Source organism: Lethenteron reissneri, chromosome 24, assembly GCF_015708825.2.
Source record: "Lethenteron reissneri isolate LAM-NWPU_2019-01 chromosome 24, ASM1570882v1, whole genome shotgun sequence".
In the NCBI taxonomy this organism is placed as follows: domain Eukaryota; kingdom Metazoa; phylum Chordata; class Hyperoartia; order Petromyzontiformes; family Petromyzontidae; genus Lethenteron; species Lethenteron reissneri.
In genome coordinates this window covers 7,049,778-7,072,121 of record NC_083802.1, presented here as the reverse complement: position 1 = coordinate 7,072,121, position 22,344 = coordinate 7,049,778, and the positions used below count along the sequence as shown (strand labels likewise).

The 22,344-nt window shown below is 41.5% G+C and overlaps 1 protein-coding gene across 1 annotated transcript in view; it reads left to right on the top strand.

Moving 5' to 3' along the window:
- Positions 1 to 21,531, top strand: part of LOC133346476 (unconventional myosin-Ie-like) — a 113,433-nt gene extending 91,902 nt beyond the window's left edge. The window contains exons 21-28 of the mRNA XM_061558087.1: positions 63 to 232; positions 3,067 to 3,212; positions 5,698 to 5,844; positions 6,757 to 6,917; positions 7,752 to 7,871; positions 9,047 to 9,272; positions 11,626 to 11,801; positions 18,114 to 21,531. Of these exons, the coding sequence (XP_061414071.1) occupies positions 63 to 232; positions 3,067 to 3,212; positions 5,698 to 5,844; positions 6,757 to 6,917; positions 7,752 to 7,871; positions 9,047 to 9,272; positions 11,626 to 11,801; positions 18,114 to 18,190 (1,223 nt within the window). The 3' untranslated portion in view covers positions 18,191 to 21,531. The remainder of the gene's footprint in view (positions 1 to 62; positions 233 to 3,066; positions 3,213 to 5,697; positions 5,845 to 6,756; positions 6,918 to 7,751; positions 7,872 to 9,046; positions 9,273 to 11,625; positions 11,802 to 18,113) is intronic.
- Positions 21,532 to 22,344: the final 813 nt, after the last annotated feature.

The window sequence follows — 22,344 nt, the reverse complement described above, 5'->3', positions numbered from 1 at the left end:
GTCCCTCTCTGCCATTGTATGTCATATCCCCCCACCCCCTCCCCCCATTTAACCCCACGCAGCGTCAGACATCCTGCTGAACAAGAAGGAGCGGCGGAGGAACAGTCTGAATCGCAACTTTGTGGGCGACTACCTGGGGCTGGACGACAGGCCCGAGCTGCGGCAGTTCCTGGGCAAACGCGACCGCGTGGACTTTGCCGACAGCGTCAATAAGTACGACCGCCGCTTCAAGGTACGGACCTCACGCTACCCTCTCGCCGCACTAACACCAGCCGCGGGAGTGGGCCCTTCTCTCCTCGACCATCGGCCATTCTGAATTCACTGCTGGATGATGTGACCGGCTTCGTCAAGACAGTGGTCTCCTTGTTCGAACGACCAATCGCGAGCGTCCCCCGAAGCGGTGGTGGAAATTCCTGATTTACGTGATGGGGGATGGTGTGTCTGCGGGATGACTGCCATTTGCTATCTACAAATTAGTATATATTTTATCAACCCCCGAAGGATGATGGGCTGAGTTGACTTAAGACCGGGAGTTGTGCTCGCAGACTCCTGACTGCGAGTCTCGCTATTACATTCTGTAAGAACTTACCAAAGTGTCCATTTGTGGTCAAATGGATGTTAAAGACCCGTAATAAAAATGCAATTCTAATACATGCTTTTATTTTAAAAAGCCTCAACTGCTATAATGATTTTTGAAGGGGTTTCTGGCTTACAGTTTTAGAAAGTGTGTCTCAAACAATTTGTTGAGTATTTATTTTGCATTGAGGTGTAACCGAAATCCCTTAAAACTCACGAATGTGAGAGGATCACTCTAGCTTATCAACCTACTTGCTGCACTGGCCCTTGGTCAGGTGGTGATGGACCTGCGGGTTGGTCGCCTCGCACGTGGCGATGTTTCCGTGATCCACCAACCTCGCTTCGAAGGTGGTGAATCACAGGCGGGCGGTCCCCTCCACCGTGCCAGCAACAGCGGCAGGGAATGGCTGTCCAGTCTCGTAGCGTGATTTATGGTCGCTCATAACCCAAACGTAGACACCACCTACAAATAATTTCAGAACAAAAAATATGTAATTGTCCCTCCTTTAACTGCGTTTATCAAGATAGACTGATAAAGCTCAATCGGGCCACTGGATTAAATATAGGACATTGTCCTGAATTTTATGCCACATGACATTTTACGTGCTTAACATTTATTCCTTCCACACTTGGCCCTGATTTATTCACCTCATCTCCGTTTTATCAGGCCATCTCTCGATTACCATTCCTTCTGCCGGTCTTGAACACTGCAGTAAAATGGAATGTAATTCCTGCATTGCATTATGTTGTGCAAGTATATTATTCAAGCACTGAAAAGAAGAGTCACTGGAAGGAATAGTCGACATGAATTTAACAGTACACAAGTTTGACGCAAGTGAATTAAACAAGATTTCAGTGAACTGAAAATGGTAGCATCATGTCAAGCAGATTGGAGAAGCAGCGAGCTTTTGTGTTTATCTTTTGACCTGGTGGAATGTCACTGTTAAAATATTATAAAAGAGTGTAGAAAGTTTTCTGTTGTAAGGGTACTAAAACAACTTGAAAAAACGCTCGGGTTTGGTCGTACAGTCAGAAGATGGGTCATCTCACTCTGCCTTGTTACTGAACAATATTTAAAGTTGTTATAAAACGTAATATGCGTTGTTGTGGATCAATGTGGGTAATTTAAAAAAATAGACCTCTATCCCTTCATAATAAAAGTTAATATTTCTGAAGTCCATCTGGCAAACCAGTGGTGTTTGTTTAACACGCCTGACTGCTGACAGGACCCTGAAAGTCAAAACAGGTTTGGAGTTTGCTCGTTTAAACACATCCCGCAGGCTAATATTGATCTGAAAAGACCAAATGCTCATGGACTAAAAACAGCTTTTTTTGTATGTGGAGAAATGAACACGAGTTCTAATTGTTTATTTATTTATCAAATATCTTGTTGGCTTAAATTTTGCCCCATAAATTTTGTTCAGAACAGACATGTATCAGAATGTGCCTCAATGTTGTAAAAAACATGGAACTTGGTGATAGAAAGATATTTAAATCTGCTTTTATGCGTGCTAAGCGCTTGGCCCAGAATTAAAGTAGAAGTTGTGAGTTAATATTGTGGTTGGGGTCTACTCATCCCATCATTCCTCTGGAGTCAATAATAACGAGGACGAGGCGTGTATACTGATAATAAGAATAACATTGATAATGCACACGACATTTCACGGACATGAATGACCATAACTCTAAAGTGCGGCGCCAAGTCCGGTGTCTGTTCGAAAGCCGGGCGAGGGAGCTGGGGCCTTTAAATTTCCATTAAAAGTCGGTGTAGATTGAATGCTGTCAATGTGCGGCGAGATGGCATTCCAGATGGCAGGGGGCTGGCAGGGAGAAACGACGCCTGGCAGTGATGGTCTTGGTCCTTGATGTAGAGAGGAAGAGGTTGTAAGTCGTGCTGCTGCGGAGAGTTCCACCGTGAGCTGTCATGCAGGGCGACAGGAGTGAATAAAGATACGGTCGATGACCGAGAGTAAAAATGCAGAGGCACGCGATCTTGTAGCTGAACCCGCTGACGATTCATCGATTAAAATGGATTCTTATGCTCTGAAAAATGCATTGAATTGTACATTTGAGAATCTATTAACAATGGATGCAAATGATATGCGCTCATGCTACGTTTACATATCGGCTGATTGAGTGAACAAAACAGGACTCGACGTGTGGGACATGATATAAGCGAGTTGGTAAAAATGAGACAAAAATATCGATTCTTGAATCCAATCATGATTCTGAATCGAACTGAATTGTTACGTGCCTCGTGAATACCTCTTTGAAGGAAGGCAACCATCTTAGGGATTTACTGGTCCCTGTCATAGGAATGTGGCATTCACAAATTCCTATCACTAGCTTAGTACCACTCGTGGAAAAACGTACTGTACCATTGATTTGACTTGTCCACTTTCTGTGAACGCCTTCCTTGAAATGTCGTTTTTTCCCCATCGTGTTTTATTGTTAATTAATGTAAGGACTCTCGCCCGTCTTTCTCCGCAGAGCGTGAAGCGAGACCTCATTCTGACGCCCAAGGGCCTCTATATGATTGGCCGTGAGAAGGTGACGAAAGGCCCTGACAAAGGCCAGGTGCGCGAAGTCCTCAAGCGCCACATTGAGCTCAACAAGATTGAAGGCGTCTCGCTCAGGTGAGCTGTGGGCACACACATTACAAAGATCTCGCGTATGGCCTACATAGTCCGTTGGTACAAGTGCTGTTCGCGAGCACCTATGAAGTCCAGCTCAGTGCACAATAGAGTGGTCTGGCCAGCACCATACCTGGTCTCCCCAATGCTGATGTTTATATAGCACATCAAGTACTCATTTATGAGTGAGCCGGTCAAAGGAAGGCCCCAGACTGATCCTCATATCACTTGCCACTGATGTTATCTCTGGCGGGGACTCAATACTCGCCAGGTTCATAGCACAGTGTGCTAATCACTGCACCACCATGCACGTGCATGGGCCTATGCGTGCGAGCGTAAAGACACACACAGATGCTTGCACATGAACTCATGCACGTGCACATGTACATGCATGGACACATACACATTGACAAAATCACACACATACACAGAAAGACAAATAACCCCAATATTATAGCCTAAATAGACTTTTGGGGCAAATGCTGTTAGCGAGCAGCTATGAAGGCCAGCATGGGAAAAGAGGTGGTGGGTGGCCTGTGCCATGCCCAGCCACCTTTGTCTCCCAAGTGCTAATGTTTACACACCGCACCAGGTGCTCAATTGGGGTGACACATGCACACACACGCACACACACACACGTACACATGTATGGGTCTGTGCATGTGGACATATATACGATTAGCACAGTTGGCTATGTACGTTGCGCTGGAATTTCAACATACATACATGGTTGCCAATGTGCACAAGCATGCACACATATCTGCATATACGTGTGCAGATGAACGCGCACGTGTGCATGCACAAACTTACAAGCAAATTTCAACAGCACGCGGTGACGCACTCGTGTTCCTGCATCGACATTTGAACACTGCCAACGTACTTTTAGTGTTACAGGCTCGAGATTCTCATTATTCTCCCAATGCGTGGGTGCAACCCGCCAGCCATGCGTGTGTTTATTGGTGATATAAAGTTCATGGCATTGGGTCTAAGGTGTTGTTCCTCAGGTGTTCAAAGGTCCTCCGTTAAAACAGTCACCAGTCATTTTACGTGACCATAAATTTTCAGCATGTGTGAAATTGTACATGGAGAGCCCTTTTGTTAGTCCACTGCTAGTCATGGGTGCTGTTTGACTGTACTTCACAATACTGGTGAATGCGGGAAGTACAGTACAACATTGATTTTTCCGCACTGAACTCTGCTGCCAAGCAGGTCGCACTCATCACACACAAAGTGCTTGCCACAAATTAACCACAATGCCTCGCTGATCCCGTCAAGCAGCATAAACCCATCACGCGAACTCCGATCATTCTCGAAGCGGTTTTTGGCTAGCCATCGAACAAAGACGGTCACTGCATCACGCGCTTTCAGATGCACTTCTGCGGCCGTCTAGAACACTCTTCCGATATTAGGAAGCCACTTGAGCTACACACTTTTAGATCTAGATTGAAAACTAATTTCTTTAGAACTGCTTTTTATGTTTAGTTTGTTGTCCTTCCCCCACATCTACGATGAGCACGGTTGACTAGGTACGGTGCGAAAGAAGTTCAACATACATTTCCACAGTCCTATGACAACTTTTTTGTGCGCTGTGGTCACCCACCTAAGCACTAATCAGGCTCAAACCTGCTTGGCATCTGAGGTCTGATGAGATCGGGTGTATATGCTGGGTGATTTAGTCATTTGAATGTAGGAGATTGTGACAGCCAAAATTCATGGTGCTTTTTTACTTGCAACATCCAATTAGGTGGCAGAGTGCTTGACTCAGAATTGGAAGGTTGCAAACTGAAATCCAAGTTGGGTGTCAACGCACAGAGAGAATCGTCAAAATGATGTTGAGTTAAATGCGAAGTAATACTTGGTGCCAAGTCAGCAGTGGTTGTCCTTGGGGTCAGCTGCCCCTACCATATGAAACGTGGAATTTCCCCCACTGGATCAGGGCCATCAGGAGAGATGGGCGCTGCACCACACGCATTGGAGCGGGAGAACATTGAAACGTACAACAGTGGTCACCTTTGCCGCTTCAAAATCTATTCCTGTTGCCATTCGCCACAATAATTGGGCCCCATTTCGAAAAACAGTTCTCTATGTGCCGTGTTACGTTTCACTAGTACTGGGTATTGTCGTGTTCACAATTAGCCTGAGTGCTTACTGTAAACACCATAACAGTTCCCAAAGCACATGGTATCAGGAAATGAACAACTCTATTGCTAAAGCGGTAAATGGCTGTGCATTTATTTGTTAATGATTTGGTTTCCCCCGCTGCTCTGTAGCTTATTGCTTCGCATCTTGGTTGGCTTTTGTGCCAGGTTCCATTCACCTCCCTAAATAATTTAGATCCCCGACCCGGGGACCCCCTATGGACAGAACAATCCTAAAGCCATCCCTGGCATCAAAGGGGGCTCGCGGAAAGCAAATAATTCTATGGAGGAGGCATTATGAGGTCCAAATTACTCTTGCGTGCACGTCACTCCGCTGTTCTGTAACGCAGCACCCTACAAGACGACTTCTTCATCGTCCACGAGGCGGAGTACGACAGCCTGCTGGAGTCCATGTTCAAGACCGAGTTCCTGAGCCTGCTCGTCAAGCGGTACGAGGAGCGGACTCAGCGCAAGCTGCACATGAAGTTCGCAAACAGGCAAGTGCATTTTCAGCTTTCACGTGTATTGCCGATTAACCCCACCACACACAAATGCACTGCATCTCAAGAACGGTAGCTTCCTTTCCTCCCACTACTTTCCACACTTGGTCGAGCAATGACCAGGTGCATGTCGAGACTCTGGTGGGGTGGTGAATGTTTACCTTCAGGAGGTCACGACCAAGTTGGGTGTCGTGGGTCACTAGACTCTGGTGAATGGCAAATGCAACACTGCTCAAACGTTTTTCTACCTGCCTAAGACTATGCAAGTTGTTGTGAACATTAGTCCTCCACATTCCTTTATTCGTGGACAGATCCTATTGCCAACTGCCCAATATCCTTATTCACCGACTGATCTGGACACCACTGGTACCAGCTCATGGCAAGTCTGCTTTGCTCCAATTCCTCCTATACCTCCTGAGCCCATCTCATTTCTATGCCATGCGGACAACACAACCCATTCACCTTGACCTCGCTTGCTAATGGACCCCACGGATGACACTTTATCCAGATGATTTTAGTATCTGTGAGCTCATCACAACCTGACCTGGAGAAAGCCTTGATGGATCATAGGCAGGTCTTTCTGAATATTTCAAGTCGGCACGGGTAATCAAGCAAGGGGTCCATATGTCACTCCACACCTGCACACGCACCTACCACCGTTGATCTTGAGTTAAAATTAACATTTTTCAGGAGTGAAAAGTTTCACTACCACCCCCCCCCCACCCCGAGTGATTTAATGAATTGTTGCAATTCATGGTCATGATCAGGTTCAAGTCAAAGGCACCCTCTCTCTCTAGTGGCTGCAAACACAAACACACATGACGAAAAACATATCATTTACACGTGATTCGATGCATCGTCGCACCTGTTAAAGTTTTGACCTTGCGGCATATTTTGTGTTTGCCGCAGCCTGGAGTTCAAGGTGAAGAAGGAGGGCTGGGGGGGGTGGCCAGGTGGTGGGGGCCCCCGTCAGGTCTCCTTCGTCCAGGGCCAGGGCGACGTGGCCGTGCTCAAGCCGAGCGGAAAGCAGTTCACCATCGCCATCGGACAGGGCCTGCCCAGCAACTCCCGTGAGTTCCCACAAAATTGGGAGCAGTTTTCTTTGTTCTTTCGGTAAAGTCACGTAGAATGGAAATAATAAAATAATAAAACATAATAAAACAATTCTCACGATGTTTCGGCCACAACGCAAGCAGCCGTCCTCAGGTGAAGAACAGGTCTGTCCAGAAGACAGCGTCTGAATGACACACCCCAGGCTTGGAGCGTCTTTTTTAAGCTGGGTTGGAGGGGGGGAGAGAGCGCCTTGACAAAAGAATTTTGCATATTTATGGGAAATGCAGATATGCGATTAGTACTACTCACGAAATGTCGTGAGAATTGTTTTATTATGTTTTATTTTTATTATTTTATTATTTCCATTCTACGTGACTTTACCGAAAGATCCAAGAAGATGAATCCCTGCAGTCACGAAAGCTTTAAATCGAAATTTAGGAGCAGTTATTTGGGTTTTAGACTGAATAAGCCAATCAGACAGTTCCCTTGAAATATGAAATATTTTCTGCAGTGTGTACTCCTTTTATTGAGTTGTCTGTCATTGATGGTCAACTTCATCCACATGAGTAGCACTGTAGCAGTGCAATGCTTTCATACTTGGAAGGTCATGAGGTCAAATTCCTGTTGGGGGCTCATTCGGCTTTTCATCTATACCACCCTTGACAGCTAGAGGAATATGGTATTTCCATCACTGGCTAAGACATTAGCTGCCCAACACTTGTTTGGGCGTGGAGCCGACATACGTTAACGTGAATTAAACAAAAGTGCAATGGAGCGATGTGCAGCTACATCACGCGTGGGCCTGTATTTTCCTGCGTGTGTTGACCATCGCGCTTGTCGGAACTCTGCAGGACCCACCAGACGCGACGCACCATCCGGGAGGTCGCGACCCCAAAACAGGGCAACGGCCAGTCACGGCGGTGGTGCAGGCAGGGGGCGTGGCCAGGGCACCTCAAGAGGGCCCAATTCTGGTGAGTTCCTCCTTCACGATATGGAGCAAAGGAAGCTCCAGCATAAAAAAGTTTTTTTTTTGGGTTAGATTACGTAAATATAAATGTCGTCAAACCCGTTACCACCCGACACAGCCAATTGGTAAGGTTTGTCACGTAAACAAAAGGCGCCAATTAGTTACTACTTCAGCACACTGGTGTGTTGGAGAGTAAACCCGCAACATTTAGATTCGAGTACCATTTTTTATATTTATATTCAAGCGATCTAAACCAAACATACTTTATTATGGATATTGGTCGTGAAAGTTACGCGTTCAACTGACTCAGCTCCAACAGTCGCCTATGACATTTGACTATTAAGTAAGTATAAGTGTGTAAATACCCCACTGATTTTTAATGACCTACGTTCTTTTCAACAGGTGATTCAATATTGTGAAAGCGATGTATCTGTGTCATACAGAGCAGAGTGTTTAAATAGTTAATTCGTGTATTGAGATGTGTAGGAGATATCTTTATTGAAATAATGTTATCTCAAAATTTTATACAATTCAAGTAAGGTATCTCAATGGATATTAAGGCTGCACATAATTTTTTTTCAGTTGGGAGACGCTTTGTTTTTTTTTTACATCACATTGCTGTTATCTACAATATTCTGCATCATAGCAAAGTGGTACCTTTACTGTTGATCTGGATATCCCACAGCATATTCGGTTGATAAACTACCCACCCACTTGTGAATATGTACTCTATGCAACTGGGGAAAATGCCACAGTTAGAGAACGCACTGTGTTCGGAAATTAGAACATCTTTTTTTTTTCAATACATTCACAAAACAGATAAAGTTTTGCTTCTAAAATATGATACACTTTAATTACGTCTGACTCTGTCAGTTCATAACATAACTTTAGCGTTGCTAGAGTTAGATTACCAACTTCAGCTGACATCCACGGTGAGTGACATATAAACCAGTTCTCACCAACCTGCAGTAAGGTATTGTCAACAAACCCCCATGACCCACAGAACTTGGGTATCCCTTCATCTAGTAGAGGCTTGACAAATGCCTGTAAAATTATTATTGTTCTTATGTGAATAATCACAATCCGTTGAATACTCATTGCAGCAATGGAGATGATTATAATGACTTCACATTAACCCACGAATCACGCACCAACCTCTTTTCCGTCATGCACCCACAGGACCACAATTCCGTCCTCCACAGCAGCAGCATCAGCAGCAAGCGCCCATGACTCAGCAGAGGCAGAGCGTGGCGCCCCATCGTGGAAACCCCAACCACCGGCAGTCCGGTGGCGACGCGCCATCCCTGCCCCGCCAGGGCGCCAGCACGCGCGCCCGCGTCGAGCCCTCGCGACAGGAACCCCAGGACCTGCCCTTCATGCGCGTCCCAGACAAAGGGGCTGCCGGGTGAGTCCATTCGGGACGATTTTGTTTCGTTTTTTCCCGAGTACCTATGGTATTTGTGCCATTATTGTAGCGCAGTACTACGACAAAGGCGCTGTGTTTCACACATACGGGTTTTGTCTTGCAGGAGGTGCCAATGTGCATCGTGCCCTTTTATAATTTTTTTATGCAGCAGATTAGTTCCAAAAAAAGTGCACACAAAGCGAAACCGCTCGAGATAACCGTCAGCCGAGCAGCTCATACAGTACACACAGCAATGTTGTCCCACGTCCAACGGCATAGCCGCATGTGAGTGAATTCAAATCGCATATAGCAGGTTTTGTGTAGCAATAGATTAGCCTATATACGTAAAATCACATAAACCGAACCCAGATAAAGCGAGGGAAACGTGGAATGACACGATATCTTTAACGTCCACTGTGAAGCAGACAGCATTTAGTATTGGTAAGTCAGTAGCTTACTGAAAAAATAGTGTGGCAATCTTAATTTTGGAGCTTTCGTGACTGCAGGAATTATTCTTTGGTTCTTTCGGTTAAGTCACGTCTAAAGATAAAATAATAAATTAAATAATAGCATATTACGACGTTTCGATTGCCTGATGACGATTGCTTGTGTTGCAATCGAAACGTCGTAATATGCTATTATTTAATTTATTATTTTATCTTTAGACGTGACTTAACCGAAAGAACCAAAGAATGGTGTGGCACTTGTGTGTTTTTTTATTCACGGCTGCTGAATGTATGCCCAACATGCCAAAGTTTCCAGCAACAAACAGCAACGTTTAACATTTAATAGTTAAGAGTTAATACGTTTCTTGAATTGAGCAAGGCTATAAGAACTTGGCAAAAGAAACAATGGAAGGGCATTCCAAAGTCGAGCAATGCCAGTAAATAAGCAGAAAGGGAAGTGTTTTGACCATCTTGAACCCTTGGTGGAAATTCCACATTAACATGGCATGGTCAGGTTTTTCCACAAAAAAGTACTTGTTTTATCCACCACAGTGTGACGATGAGTTCAGTCGATCACCGACTGGGATTCAAAATTACGACCTGTTTATAAGTGAAGCGGTCTTCATAGTTAGTAACAACACAATGGAAAATGTAAACGCACACAATTGCATGCAATTGAAGAGACCCATAAATAATGCCGGACATAATGGTTCATCTACAGGGCATAGCAATCATGCCTAGCTCACAGCGTCTGTACGACGTAAAAAAAAAGTGTTTTCCTTAACTAATGAATGTGCGCTTTCACTCGAAGAATAATCCATTGTATTGTGTTATCTTAGGCATGGTGGTTGGTGTGGGATAGAGGTTAATTTAGCCATGGATAATATCCCACAGGAATCAGCACTGATAATGGAACACATCCTCGGTTTTTAAATGTTTTAAGCGTTCGTGTGTTTCAATAAAATCCAATTAAATTGTCATTTTTTTTTTACTTGCAATTGTTTTTTCCCGAAAAGTTTGGCAAAAAAGCAATTTACAGGTATGGGCCACAGTTGCCATTGTATTGGAAATCTATACACCTTAAATTGAGCAGATGTTACAAGTACAGTCTGTGAGTTTTGGCTTTCAGTGAATACAGATGTTATAACTACTGGACAAGTTACGGCTCTGAAATCAGGATATGAACCTATCTTCCCTCTTGGGCTGCCTTAGCTTCATGTAAAACATCATTCTGCAGCACATTTATACAGTTGCGGTCTAAACTTGCAACCGGCCGTAATTTGCCTCTAAATAGCTCCACTATTATAGTGTGGCTTGCCAGTACCTGCCTTTTAGTAATATGGTAATGCATGCATGCAACACATAATTTCACAACTGTACCATCTTCATCATCACCATCTTTATTTATATACATTTACGTACACTTCCTCTGAGGCTTCCGCACTATTATAGAGTCATTTCATCATGGAAGTGGAGGTAAAATATTCTTACGTTGGTCCATATTTATTATTTATTTCTCTTCCATTATCCCCAAGTAACGAGTCTCAATGAATTGAGTGGATTTCCCAAGTCAGATGAGAGTAAAATTAGCATTGGGGTGATGCTCATTTCCATTGACGGTAGTGTGCCAGTCGAGGAAATGCCTTGTTCTTATGGAAATGGATAATATTTTCATATTACAATGACTTATTGGCTTCCCACACAGTGGTGCTCATTTTTATCAACAAAAGACACATGATGGGTACAATACATTTATCTGGTATTTTAAGTCAACGTGCTCTCCTAATTGTCATTGTCAACTAGCCAGAGGTGAATACCTGCCCTGACTCTACACAACATTGCATTAATGAGATCACATCCCTTGATATGGCTGAAAATTGAGTGCTGCCCTCCCTCATGCACGGCAGACTGCAGAGACGGCTGTCTCAGGAGCGCAAGCCACCCCCGGGCGCCGGCCGCCCCAAGCCTGCGCCCAAGCCCAAGCCGCGAGTGCCCCAATGCCGTGCCCTCTACCCTTATGATGCACAAGACACGGACGAGCTGAGCTTCAATGCCAATGAGGTCATCGACGTCCTGCGGGAGGGTAGGTGACACATGCACCGCCGAGACGGAGTGACTATCGTGCTGTTCTTCCATCAGCCCAGGTGTCTGAGCAGTGCCGATGCATGTCATACTTGCCTTCCGCTCCCTAACTTGTAATGCTTTTATATTAGCATTCCTTGCAAGCCGGTGGTGATGTGGATCGTCGGTTGACATGCAGTTATTTGTGTGTGTTTAATTTGCTGTCCTTCCCCCGCACCTTTGATTAGCACGGTTGGCTATGTACGGTGAGAAAGAAGCTCAACATACATACATTTGTACCCTCTCTACCTGCTAGTCTCGTACGCTGGCTGACGATGTGTTTTTTTCCCTCTCTCTCTGCCTTGCCAAAATCTGTGATGCTGATTCAGTAGTTGAGAGGCCTGATTAATATTTTTGGGCCTTTTGGAAGCAGGCCTAGTCTATTCAGTGGGGCCTACATTGGCTATTGTAGACTAAAGCAATGTAGCACTCAATGTAATCTCCATGATCAGTTGTATTTACCAGAGCCTTGAAAAAGAAATGAATTCCATAGTCTGCAGTGACAGCTTGGCCTCGATTTGTAAACAGAGGCTTCTCCCCATGGTTTTGTATTAATCATGTGATGGTTACCAACGTGTGCATGGTCCTCACATTGCACTATATCCCTTCAGTTAGAGCCAATGAAGGTGTTAGAGTGCGTAAGTGGTGTTGCTGTCTCTTACTGGCACTTATGCCATGTTCATTTCCTACTAGTCCAGAATGCCAACTATGTATTGCGAGTAATTAAAAAATGGCATTTAGGATCATTAAAAAATTTTCAGTTGACAGTTTGAGAAATTGCAAAAACAACGCAACAATTTCTTTAAATACTTTCCGAAACATAAACTGCTGCTTCTACATTTATATCCACAATGAAGTGCCATCTCACCGAGATTCATAACAGGCCTCGGTGGGTATGGAAATGCAGGGGTGTGTCTAGAGACATCACCCACAGGTCTTAGCCCAAGCAGGCCCAACAGTGCACATGATTTTCTTTCCAAGGTGACTTGAAACATGCTACCATGGGGAGCTTTTTCATTCCACGCCATTACGGGAAGCATAAACGCTGCCTGGCGTGGACAAGGCATGAGTGATGTGTGACAATAGCGGATATGTTTCCCGCCTGACATCTTTGCTTCGTCATAAGGAAAAGGGCAGGAGTGCAAAAGGGCCCTGTTAAGTTTGCACCGTGCACATTTAGGCCCACTACATTCTGGTGCCATTCAAAAAGCTGTAGCAGGGGAAACACCTATTGATAAATGTCTGAATAGTGGCCATGGTCTGGAGTATTTTAGAATGTTGTTCACATGTAGTGATGCCCACTCTCCTATTTGAGCTGGCATTGTGAAATTTTGGCGGTGAAAATGTCTCGTGGGTAATTATAACAACTGTCTGCACAATGTCACTAAAATAAAATAATAATTCTCAATGCTAATTGGTAAATTACGCAAAAGTCATTATCAATGAAGTTCCCGGGAGGATTTCGATTCTACTTTCCACCATGAAACTACATTTTCCAAAAGAAGCATGGCTCATGCCCGCTGTGCTGCAATGCTTTAATACCGCTGTGTATAATTAAACTACAGTGACAAAAAAATTAAGATGAGTTTTCTTTTTATAGGTAAATATGTTCACGTGATGACGAAGAAGGACAATTGATTCAAACATGTCACTGTGAATATATTTACTGTAGTCGGCAAGTAATGATTATTAACCCCCAGTGATTCGATTAATTTTCACGATTAAGGGAATCAATGTTTGTTGTCTCGATTGCTCTGTGCCTCGTTTTGTTTTCTAAATGTATGCATGGATGCATGCATGCATCATGATTGGATGCATGTATCATGAGGCTTAGAATAGATTATAATCAATACATTGATGCATTGTCACATGCCCATTATAGTATACGTCTGTGTCTACACTAATGAAGACACCGTACTTGATCATTTATGGACAATATTATTTATGAGAATAGGTTTTCCCCTTTTTGTCTAGCAACAAAACAGGTGTTAAGATGTTAAAACCCCAAATTGAAACTTTTACAAGGAATCATGTCTGCATTAATCACAATACTTGTGGTCAGAATGCAAACAAAAAACATACTCTGATAATATATGAATTGTCTTGAAACTGATTGGTTCACACCAGAGACAGCTTTCTTTTGGGCCTCGTCTCAAAACGGTGTTAGACCAGAGGACGCCAAAAGGCGTGTTATTATTTATGTATTATTCGTAATTGTACGTGAAAGTTATTTGATATTAATTGCAGTGTATTCTTAGAACTTGCGAGATTGTTATCAGTATTGGTCAGCGTTATAATCTAAACTTATTGAATCCTAGGCAAACAAGGGTTCTCTACTTGATGGATTACTGTGCAAGCAAAGTGGATGGTAGTGTACAGACACCATTTAAACTGCATTTTAAGTACAGACATTTGAGTTTATATTTTCAGTCAAGTACAACAAATTTACATTGTTAAAGCTTAAATGTACGTTCACTGTGTTTACACAAAGGTATGTACACTACACTCACAACCTGCCCTGTAGTAGAACTCCTCTTATCCGTGACAATATGGGTGGGGTGAACCTTTGTGAATCCTGTTATCTGCTGTGTTATCCGAACATTTACTCCACTTATCTGTAAAAAAACTGCAGATAATCTGTGAATTTGCTTAGCAACGTCACTTTTTTGAGAAAATAAGACGGCGTTCTGCAATTGGAGAAAACATAGATAATAAAAATAATAGGGCATGGATAATAATACATTTTTAGACCCTATAGCTCCCATGGGTAATATGATTCGCAGGTAAATAGGGTTGCTGATACGATTTCTGTTATCATTACATTTGTACAATTCTATAATTGTTACTGCCGTTAACATCTACAGATGTTTCTGTAAATCTGTACTTACTCTTGCATTAATTCCTCCGTGTGATCATCAGACACAATACCGGCTTATGAAAAAGTGATGGAAATTAACTGAATGATGGTCAATAATTATTTATCACACAAGAAAGGAAGTGTGACCTATGGACCATCAAAGCATGGGTAGAATTTTTTTGTGTGGCTACTTGATTAAATGATAAAAAAAATTACTTATTAACGTTCTATAAGAACAGTACAGTACATTGTCTCCTTAATCCTGTTACTTGAAATAGCATCAGTATTCAGGCTGCATTGTAGGATAGAGGGTATAGAGGAGAACCCCGTTGTGAGATCACTCTCATTATAGACTTGCTCGTTTCAGTATAATCTCTTTGCATCTGACTTATGTGCGAATCCCTTTAAATCAACTGTTCTTTTGATTTGTAGATTGCTGAAGGATATGGTACTCTTTCAAACGAATCCATCTACCGTTCAATTCGCAACTTTAATCTATTGTTCCATAATTGAAGATGCGGAATTGAAACTGAATAAGCAAGACTGTCAACTGTAACTGGAAGGTTTACAGGCTGTGGCAGGAAACATGTCCTGCCAAGTGTTAATGCAACAAAAATGATCACTTGTGTGTGGATTGGAATACGTTTCCAGTTTTTTGGTTAATCCCCACAAAAAAATTGATGAATGGAGCTCGCTATGAAATTTCGCATGAGCCAAAAAAAAACTTTCCGATTGATACGAAAATTACATCGTAGATAGTGACATCACTTCCACAGTGTCACCTCTATGCTTATGCCACCGAAAGTACTGCCAATTGATGATATGTAAAGTCACTTTAGCTTAAATTATTGAAATATGTATTTACATCTAATTATTGTTTTACTGGTGGAACTTACAAATTTAAATAATTTTTTTTTTATAATTTTAAATGATTAAATTAGTGCATGAACAAAGATTATTCAAATGTAACTAATAATAACAAACTGGAATTAGGCTTAAATATACAAAAATCTGATATCAGACAAACTTAGTCCACAACAGTTGGCCGACAATTTTTGGGATTCCAGCTAACTTGATTTTCAAGAAGTGTACTTTCTTCGATGGAAAATTGGTTATGAAATTTTTTTTATCCTGCTCATGAACAGGATACAATATATACCTCATATTTTGTTGAATACATTTATTTAGGATGGCAGTGAATCATTTTCAAAGCCTTATGAGCTACACGTGACAGATTACATCCAATTCCAGAGGGTTGTAATCAGAACACGACAGTACTGTAAAAACAATGTGCTGTGCTAATCACAGCAGTGACTATTTGACAAATAATTCACATTTTTTAAATGGATACTTACTCAACCTATTCAAATACATACAATGTGCTCATCACAGCAGTGGCTATTTGACAAACAATTCAAATTTAGAAAATGGTAATTTACTTAACATATTCAAATACATTTTATATCGAATATAAGCCCAGTTATTTATCTTATTTCTTAATGGAAACCAGTGTGTCAGCTAGTGCTGGATGATACATAGAATCCTATTAATGGATTAAGAAGCAAATAACTTAGAAATGTGATACCTATCAGTGTCCTTGGTATTGTACTGATAATGCCATTGCTTAAGAAGCAATGGCATTGCTTAAGCAGCAACACCTTGGTAATGCCAAATTCCAAATTATCAAATCTCTGGCTATGGACAATGATTTAGTATTGGGCAATGCCTTGCCATATGGCAATACCTTTGTAATAAGCAGGACCTTAGTTTTAGACATCATTTGGCATGAGAAAAAAACCTTGGAATAAGCACTGGGCAATAGATAGATGACCATTCTAACCATGTGCTCACTGAGACGAGAAGCCTCGCTTAAGTGAGTCCTCGGTTTAAAGTCCAGCAAAACAGTAAACAATGTCCTATACAGTACTGTTTTGAGGTACAGTATTGTGTAATACCTTTAAATTCCCTATACGGGATGGCATAGTATATTGTCACGTAGGCGTTAGTAAAGTATTGTGATCCTGGTCTAGTCAAGCAGTGCTAATGGACCGGTAATTTTATATACACCGCGGAGTATCATTTCCAATATAGTGATGCAGGCTTCACACAGTGCCTGCACGTGTCACAACGTCTGCTTTAGTAATACCGGATGAAATATGATCACCTTAATGTCTCAGACTGTGTGAAACATGACATTTAAACTAGTGTCAATGTGGTGTGTGTGTGTAAGAGAAAATTTCAACATTGCAGTGCAAATGATGGACATGTTTTAAATATTGTAGTCAAATCCAAACAGAATGTGAAGAAATAATAAACTTCGCAGAGATTCAATTAATGCTAGCAGTTTTGCATTCATCTGTTTTTCCTCTGGTTAAAAAAAAAATCCTTTAATAATTAATTCTCTGTTTTTAATCATTGATATATAAATAATTGTATGTATATTATTTATAGTTGGTTTCATTTACACATTGATTCCCGAAAAACATATGCAGGCCTGAAGCCGCCATCAAATGGCACAGCAGAATAAAGATGTGAAAAAATTATATGCGTTGGACATGCTCCTTATTAAAATAAATTAGACACTCCATACATCCTGGTCCAATATCTTGACGTGCACACAATTGTACAAAAAAAGGGTGCAACACATCTGCAAAATAACATTTGTTTACTATGAATTAGCATTTATATTAAAATACTTATGCTAGAAGCCATGTTACTGATTGTCGTGACCTTGATATCTTTTTTTTCCAGCTGATAGATCAGCACTAATTGGCTGAGATGTCACTGGCTTTTAAGTGTAACCGTATTGTGCTTCTACATTTGTTCAGTCCCTCCCTTGTGGGAGAGAGAGAAGACTTCTTACTTCATCTGTAAAAGCTGGCATTCTATTAATGACTGTGAGCAGAAACATGTACGCTTGTGGTCTCGAACATTAATTGAATCATGAGTGTCCTGATTTGTTTTTTGTATTTTAGACCTGGTCCAGAAAGACAATGTATGCAGATCTTTGGCAATGTAAAAAAAATCGGCAAAATCTCAACTAAAGCAATTGTCTTCTTCATGGTTCTTTCGGTAAAGTCACGTAGAAGGGAAATAATAAAAATAAAACATAATAAAATAATTCAGACGACGTTTCGGCCACAACGCAAGCAGCCGTCCTCATGTGAAGAACAGGTCTGTCGGAAAAACAGCGTCTGAAAGAACCAAGAAGATGAATCCCTGCAGTCACGAAAGCTTTCAATCGAAATTTAAAGCAATTAAATTAGTTTTTCTACCAAACTGCCTTTCTGCCAACTTATACATCTGATGCTTTGCATCGGACTATATTGCATATGGATTTACAGTACTTCATCACTGTATATAGGACACTTCATCACTGTATATAGGACATTTGTTTTCTGTTTCCTCTGGTCACAGATCCTTCCGGCTGGTGGACTGGCCGATTACGAAACAAGCAAGGCCTCTTCCCTGGAAACTACGTCGAGAAACTCTGAGCTTTCTCATGGCTCGCATGTGCTCTCATGCTAGTTTATGTGTGTACGTGCGTATGAATGTATGCACCGTTGTGTGTGTGTGTGAACGTTAAGCCCTTTTTGCATTTGGAAACATGTTTTTCTGCTGCACATCACTGTTCCTACTTTTTACATTGGATTGTAAATCTATAATTTTTTATACTCATGTGGTTGGGATTTTGGAATCATTGGCAGCCGACTCCAAATTGGCTGTTTGCGTTCACGTGATCATATTCTTCTCTGCCAATTTTGTCGAGTGGCATAAGTGGAATACAGTTTTCTTGCTTGGTTTAAGTAGGATACTATCGGCTGATATCCTGCATCTAATGACTTATGCATTGTAGCTGTGCATTATGAAAACACGCTTCCATATGCAAATGCAACCTAATGTTCTGAAACCTTTGCATCGCAGCAAAAATCTACGACCAATGGTGACCTCACTGGCTGTGTGGGATTCTGGACTGATTAAACTATTTAGGCAGTTTTTGCCTGTATAATACAAGTAAGCAGTGCAAGCATTTTCAATGTGGTTTGTAACCAAATGTGCCTGCATGCTTCTGCATGGATGGTCTGCTGCCATCCTGCCTAGGATTTGTTATCAATTCTACCGGTACATTCCTTCTTAGCTAAAAATCACCTCTGCTCTGAAGGTTTTGTAGTGATTGTCCAGCGAATAGCCCACAATTGGACATTGACAGGCTACACTTTTCAAAGCCCCTTTGTTACAGAAACATAATAATTGCATGAAATTACTATGTATAAACTCCAATGGTTTTGTTTTACTAATCACATTATCTTACGCATAAGAAATGCCTTTTCATAATACAGTACTGTATATTGGTCTTTTACAGAAACAAAAATGGAAATACCATATTAAATATACACACACAACAATCTTTTGTGGGCTATTAACCGGTTATGTTGTTGCAACGGAGCAAAACATTTCTCCAAAATATATTGTCCTCATTTTACACCTAATTATTAGCAATTTAGTTGTAAAAGCAATACACCCACACGCCTCAATGTGGTACTAATTAAAACCAGAATTATTTAAGTGACTCATTTTACGTTTAATTATTCTCATGTAAAGTATCTTCTGAAAGTGGAATTCATAACCAAAGTTGGATGGCTGTAATACAAAACATAATATTACCATCCAGTAGACTAACATTTCCACTATCAGCAACTGGAAAAAAAGGTCATCAGGGTCAGAATTGAACCAGGTGCACACGTTTACTTGCACTGAGAGCACATGTGTGAATGCTGGAGCCCTGTTTAAAAGCGCAGGATAATTAGTGGAGGTGTCAGACAGTACAACGTTACCATCAGATCCCAGGCCCTTTGGGTGAATCCAAGAGCAGATCTCACAAAATCACACGTCTCCATTACTGCTGCTGCTTGACCGAGGCGTGAAGTCTGTTTCTCGCACAGCACTGTAAATGCATACGAGTGATATTGTTGGGTGTTATGTCTAATGCTGAAAGTTGTCTCTTTGCGTAGCACAATCATACCTTAACGGTTGCCTGATGGACTTGCGTATTGGTTGCAGGGATCATTTGAACGAGTGGTAATTTTTAAGCGATCGTACGGTTTTTTTTTATATTGAAAATGTCATGGAAGCTGGAGCACGACTGTGTTTAATGAATCGGCATGATCATTAAGAGAGAAACGCCAGTGAGATAGATGCAAAGGGGGAGCAGTCGTTAGTTCATGTAAATGTAATGAGAACTGTAAAATTGCATTACAAAAAAAATGATGCATGAAATCTGCATGCAAAACATTGCTGTGTATGTCCAGAGGACAAATCTAAATTTAAAACGCTTAAATTGTGAAGCATTAGCCTTTTTATGGAAGCTGGAGTACGTGGTGTAAATTGATTGCACGTTTGCTTTCCTGCAAACACAGAACACATCGCGGAGTGCCTTTTTACTTCGTTTCACAGCGTGAAATTATGGACCTTGTAAATTACTCACACAGGGAATGGGTTGACTGTAGATTGAGCTTAACATTTATACCTTGCTACAGTGAGTGAGGTGTGACAGTGATTAGCTTACAATGCTGCTACATCATTGATCAGAGTTTGATTCCATGCCTGGGCAAGGGCCTTATTTCGTGCAACTTCAATTGGTTTCTGTAGCCCTTGAGACTTGTTCTCAGGTCAGCTTGACCTGAAAAGAATGACTAGAAAAGGAAATGAGCAATCAATGTGCATCTGGCCACACATTCTATGCAACTGAGTATCTACTTGCAACATGTCAACACATTTTTCCTTATTGCTTGTCATTTTGGAATATGCATTTTGTGTGTAACAACAATATGTGCTACAAGTATTGTATAATTATTGTAGACTAATAAATACATTTTCAAAAGATGTGCCATAAGGAAAAAAATAATCTCAAATCAATTCCAGTATCTCCTTGCACAAACAAAGAATGAGGGCTGCTGCTCACCTCCATAAGTGGCTCAGGCCACTGGTGGAAATCTCATATTCTCCATGCATAGATAGGCTAATTTCTATAGGACAGCTGTTGACTTCCCACAAGTACTTCCTGGTTTAGCCACCCTGGTGGGATGATAGGTTGTGTCCGCCCCATAGCCATGATTTTAACGAGCAACGTTCCGCTTGTGAGACAAACACTCCAATGACTGTGCCCACCCCCTCTGGATTCCAAGATGAGATTATTGGCTCCTGAACAGCACTTGGAGGACCGCGAGTCCGTGACTAAAGGAGCAATCTCTGTGCATCGAAGCAAATGCCTTTTTTGTGTACCCTATAGAAACGACAATTATATTGCTGCACCCACACAGGGCCTGACTTGAGTAGGTTTGAGATTGAATTAGTTGTTGCGGTCGTTCGAACGCGGTACTGTACCTGCACACTGTACAGAATGTATGTGTGTGCTACTGAAGTGCTTTACGTTGATACATTTTCTTTGGATAGGTTGGTCCATTGTGCGTGCCTTAGAAACGCTGTGGTCCGAATGCACAGTTTAAATTATATGTACGAAACGGTAAATGGAATCACTGGCGGGTAAGCATTAATTTAAACATGGGGAGTGTCCTTTTTTATTTTTAAACTAGCTTGAACGTTTTACCAAAAGTGCTCATTTAGGTATGTCATGCCTCGCGTTATCTTTTTACGAAAATTTTTAAATTGGTACGGTTTCCATATATTTTATGCTGTTTTGATGGTCGCTTTAACATATACTGTAACTTTGCAAATCAACCCGTTGTATTAATACTGTAGTACAAAGCAAACATTGAATTGTTTGATCCTCAAATGGGCAGGTTTGGGTTTCTATAATAAAAGGAATGTGACTTTACTGTATTTGCGTTATTTGTCATGTGCTTTTCATTGCATAACATTTTTGAGAGCACACCACAGTCAACACACTATAATGCAATTCATGTGTGAAATATCAATCATGGAATATCTCTTAATTGTTCTATTCCAAACTATATACACCAACGTGCTGTGATAATTATGGGTAAAAGCATATAAAAGCAGAAGTCCATTCAGTCACATCTGGCACCAAAGCAGCGTTTGTTTAACAATCCTCAATGCCGGGTCTCCTGTCCAGAGTATGCTTGCTTAAAGACATGCTGCTGGATAATATTGGTTTGGAAAGCCAATAGGCCAATGGACAAAGACATTTTATATGTATAGAACAGAGTTCTGCTCATTCTAGATTTGAAGCTTTCGTGACTGCAAGGATTCATACTCTTAGGTTTTTTGGGTAAAGTCTGCTCATATTTGCTTACCTTCAAAAGTGAGACAACCGATTTGAAGAATTATAGATCATTAGATTCTTATCACATTGTTCACGGAGGTTATAGGGAACTACAGATAACATTTTGGAGGCCAACTAGCCACATGTGCAAGTAAGATTGAGAGAGAAAAGGTATTTCTAACATTTACCAAATACATACTATTCATAAAATCCTGGAATAGGCAAGTACATATAAAATAACATTACGGCTGGCATTTACGGACGGAAAAAGACATTGATGCAGTAGAAACTGAAGCTGGTATCCAAGCTGTTACAAAACAAGGTCCTAATAAAAAATATTATAATTTGTCAATGATCATTTATAACGACGGAGATGAGCTCTTACCAAGGCGATTCAAATGATCA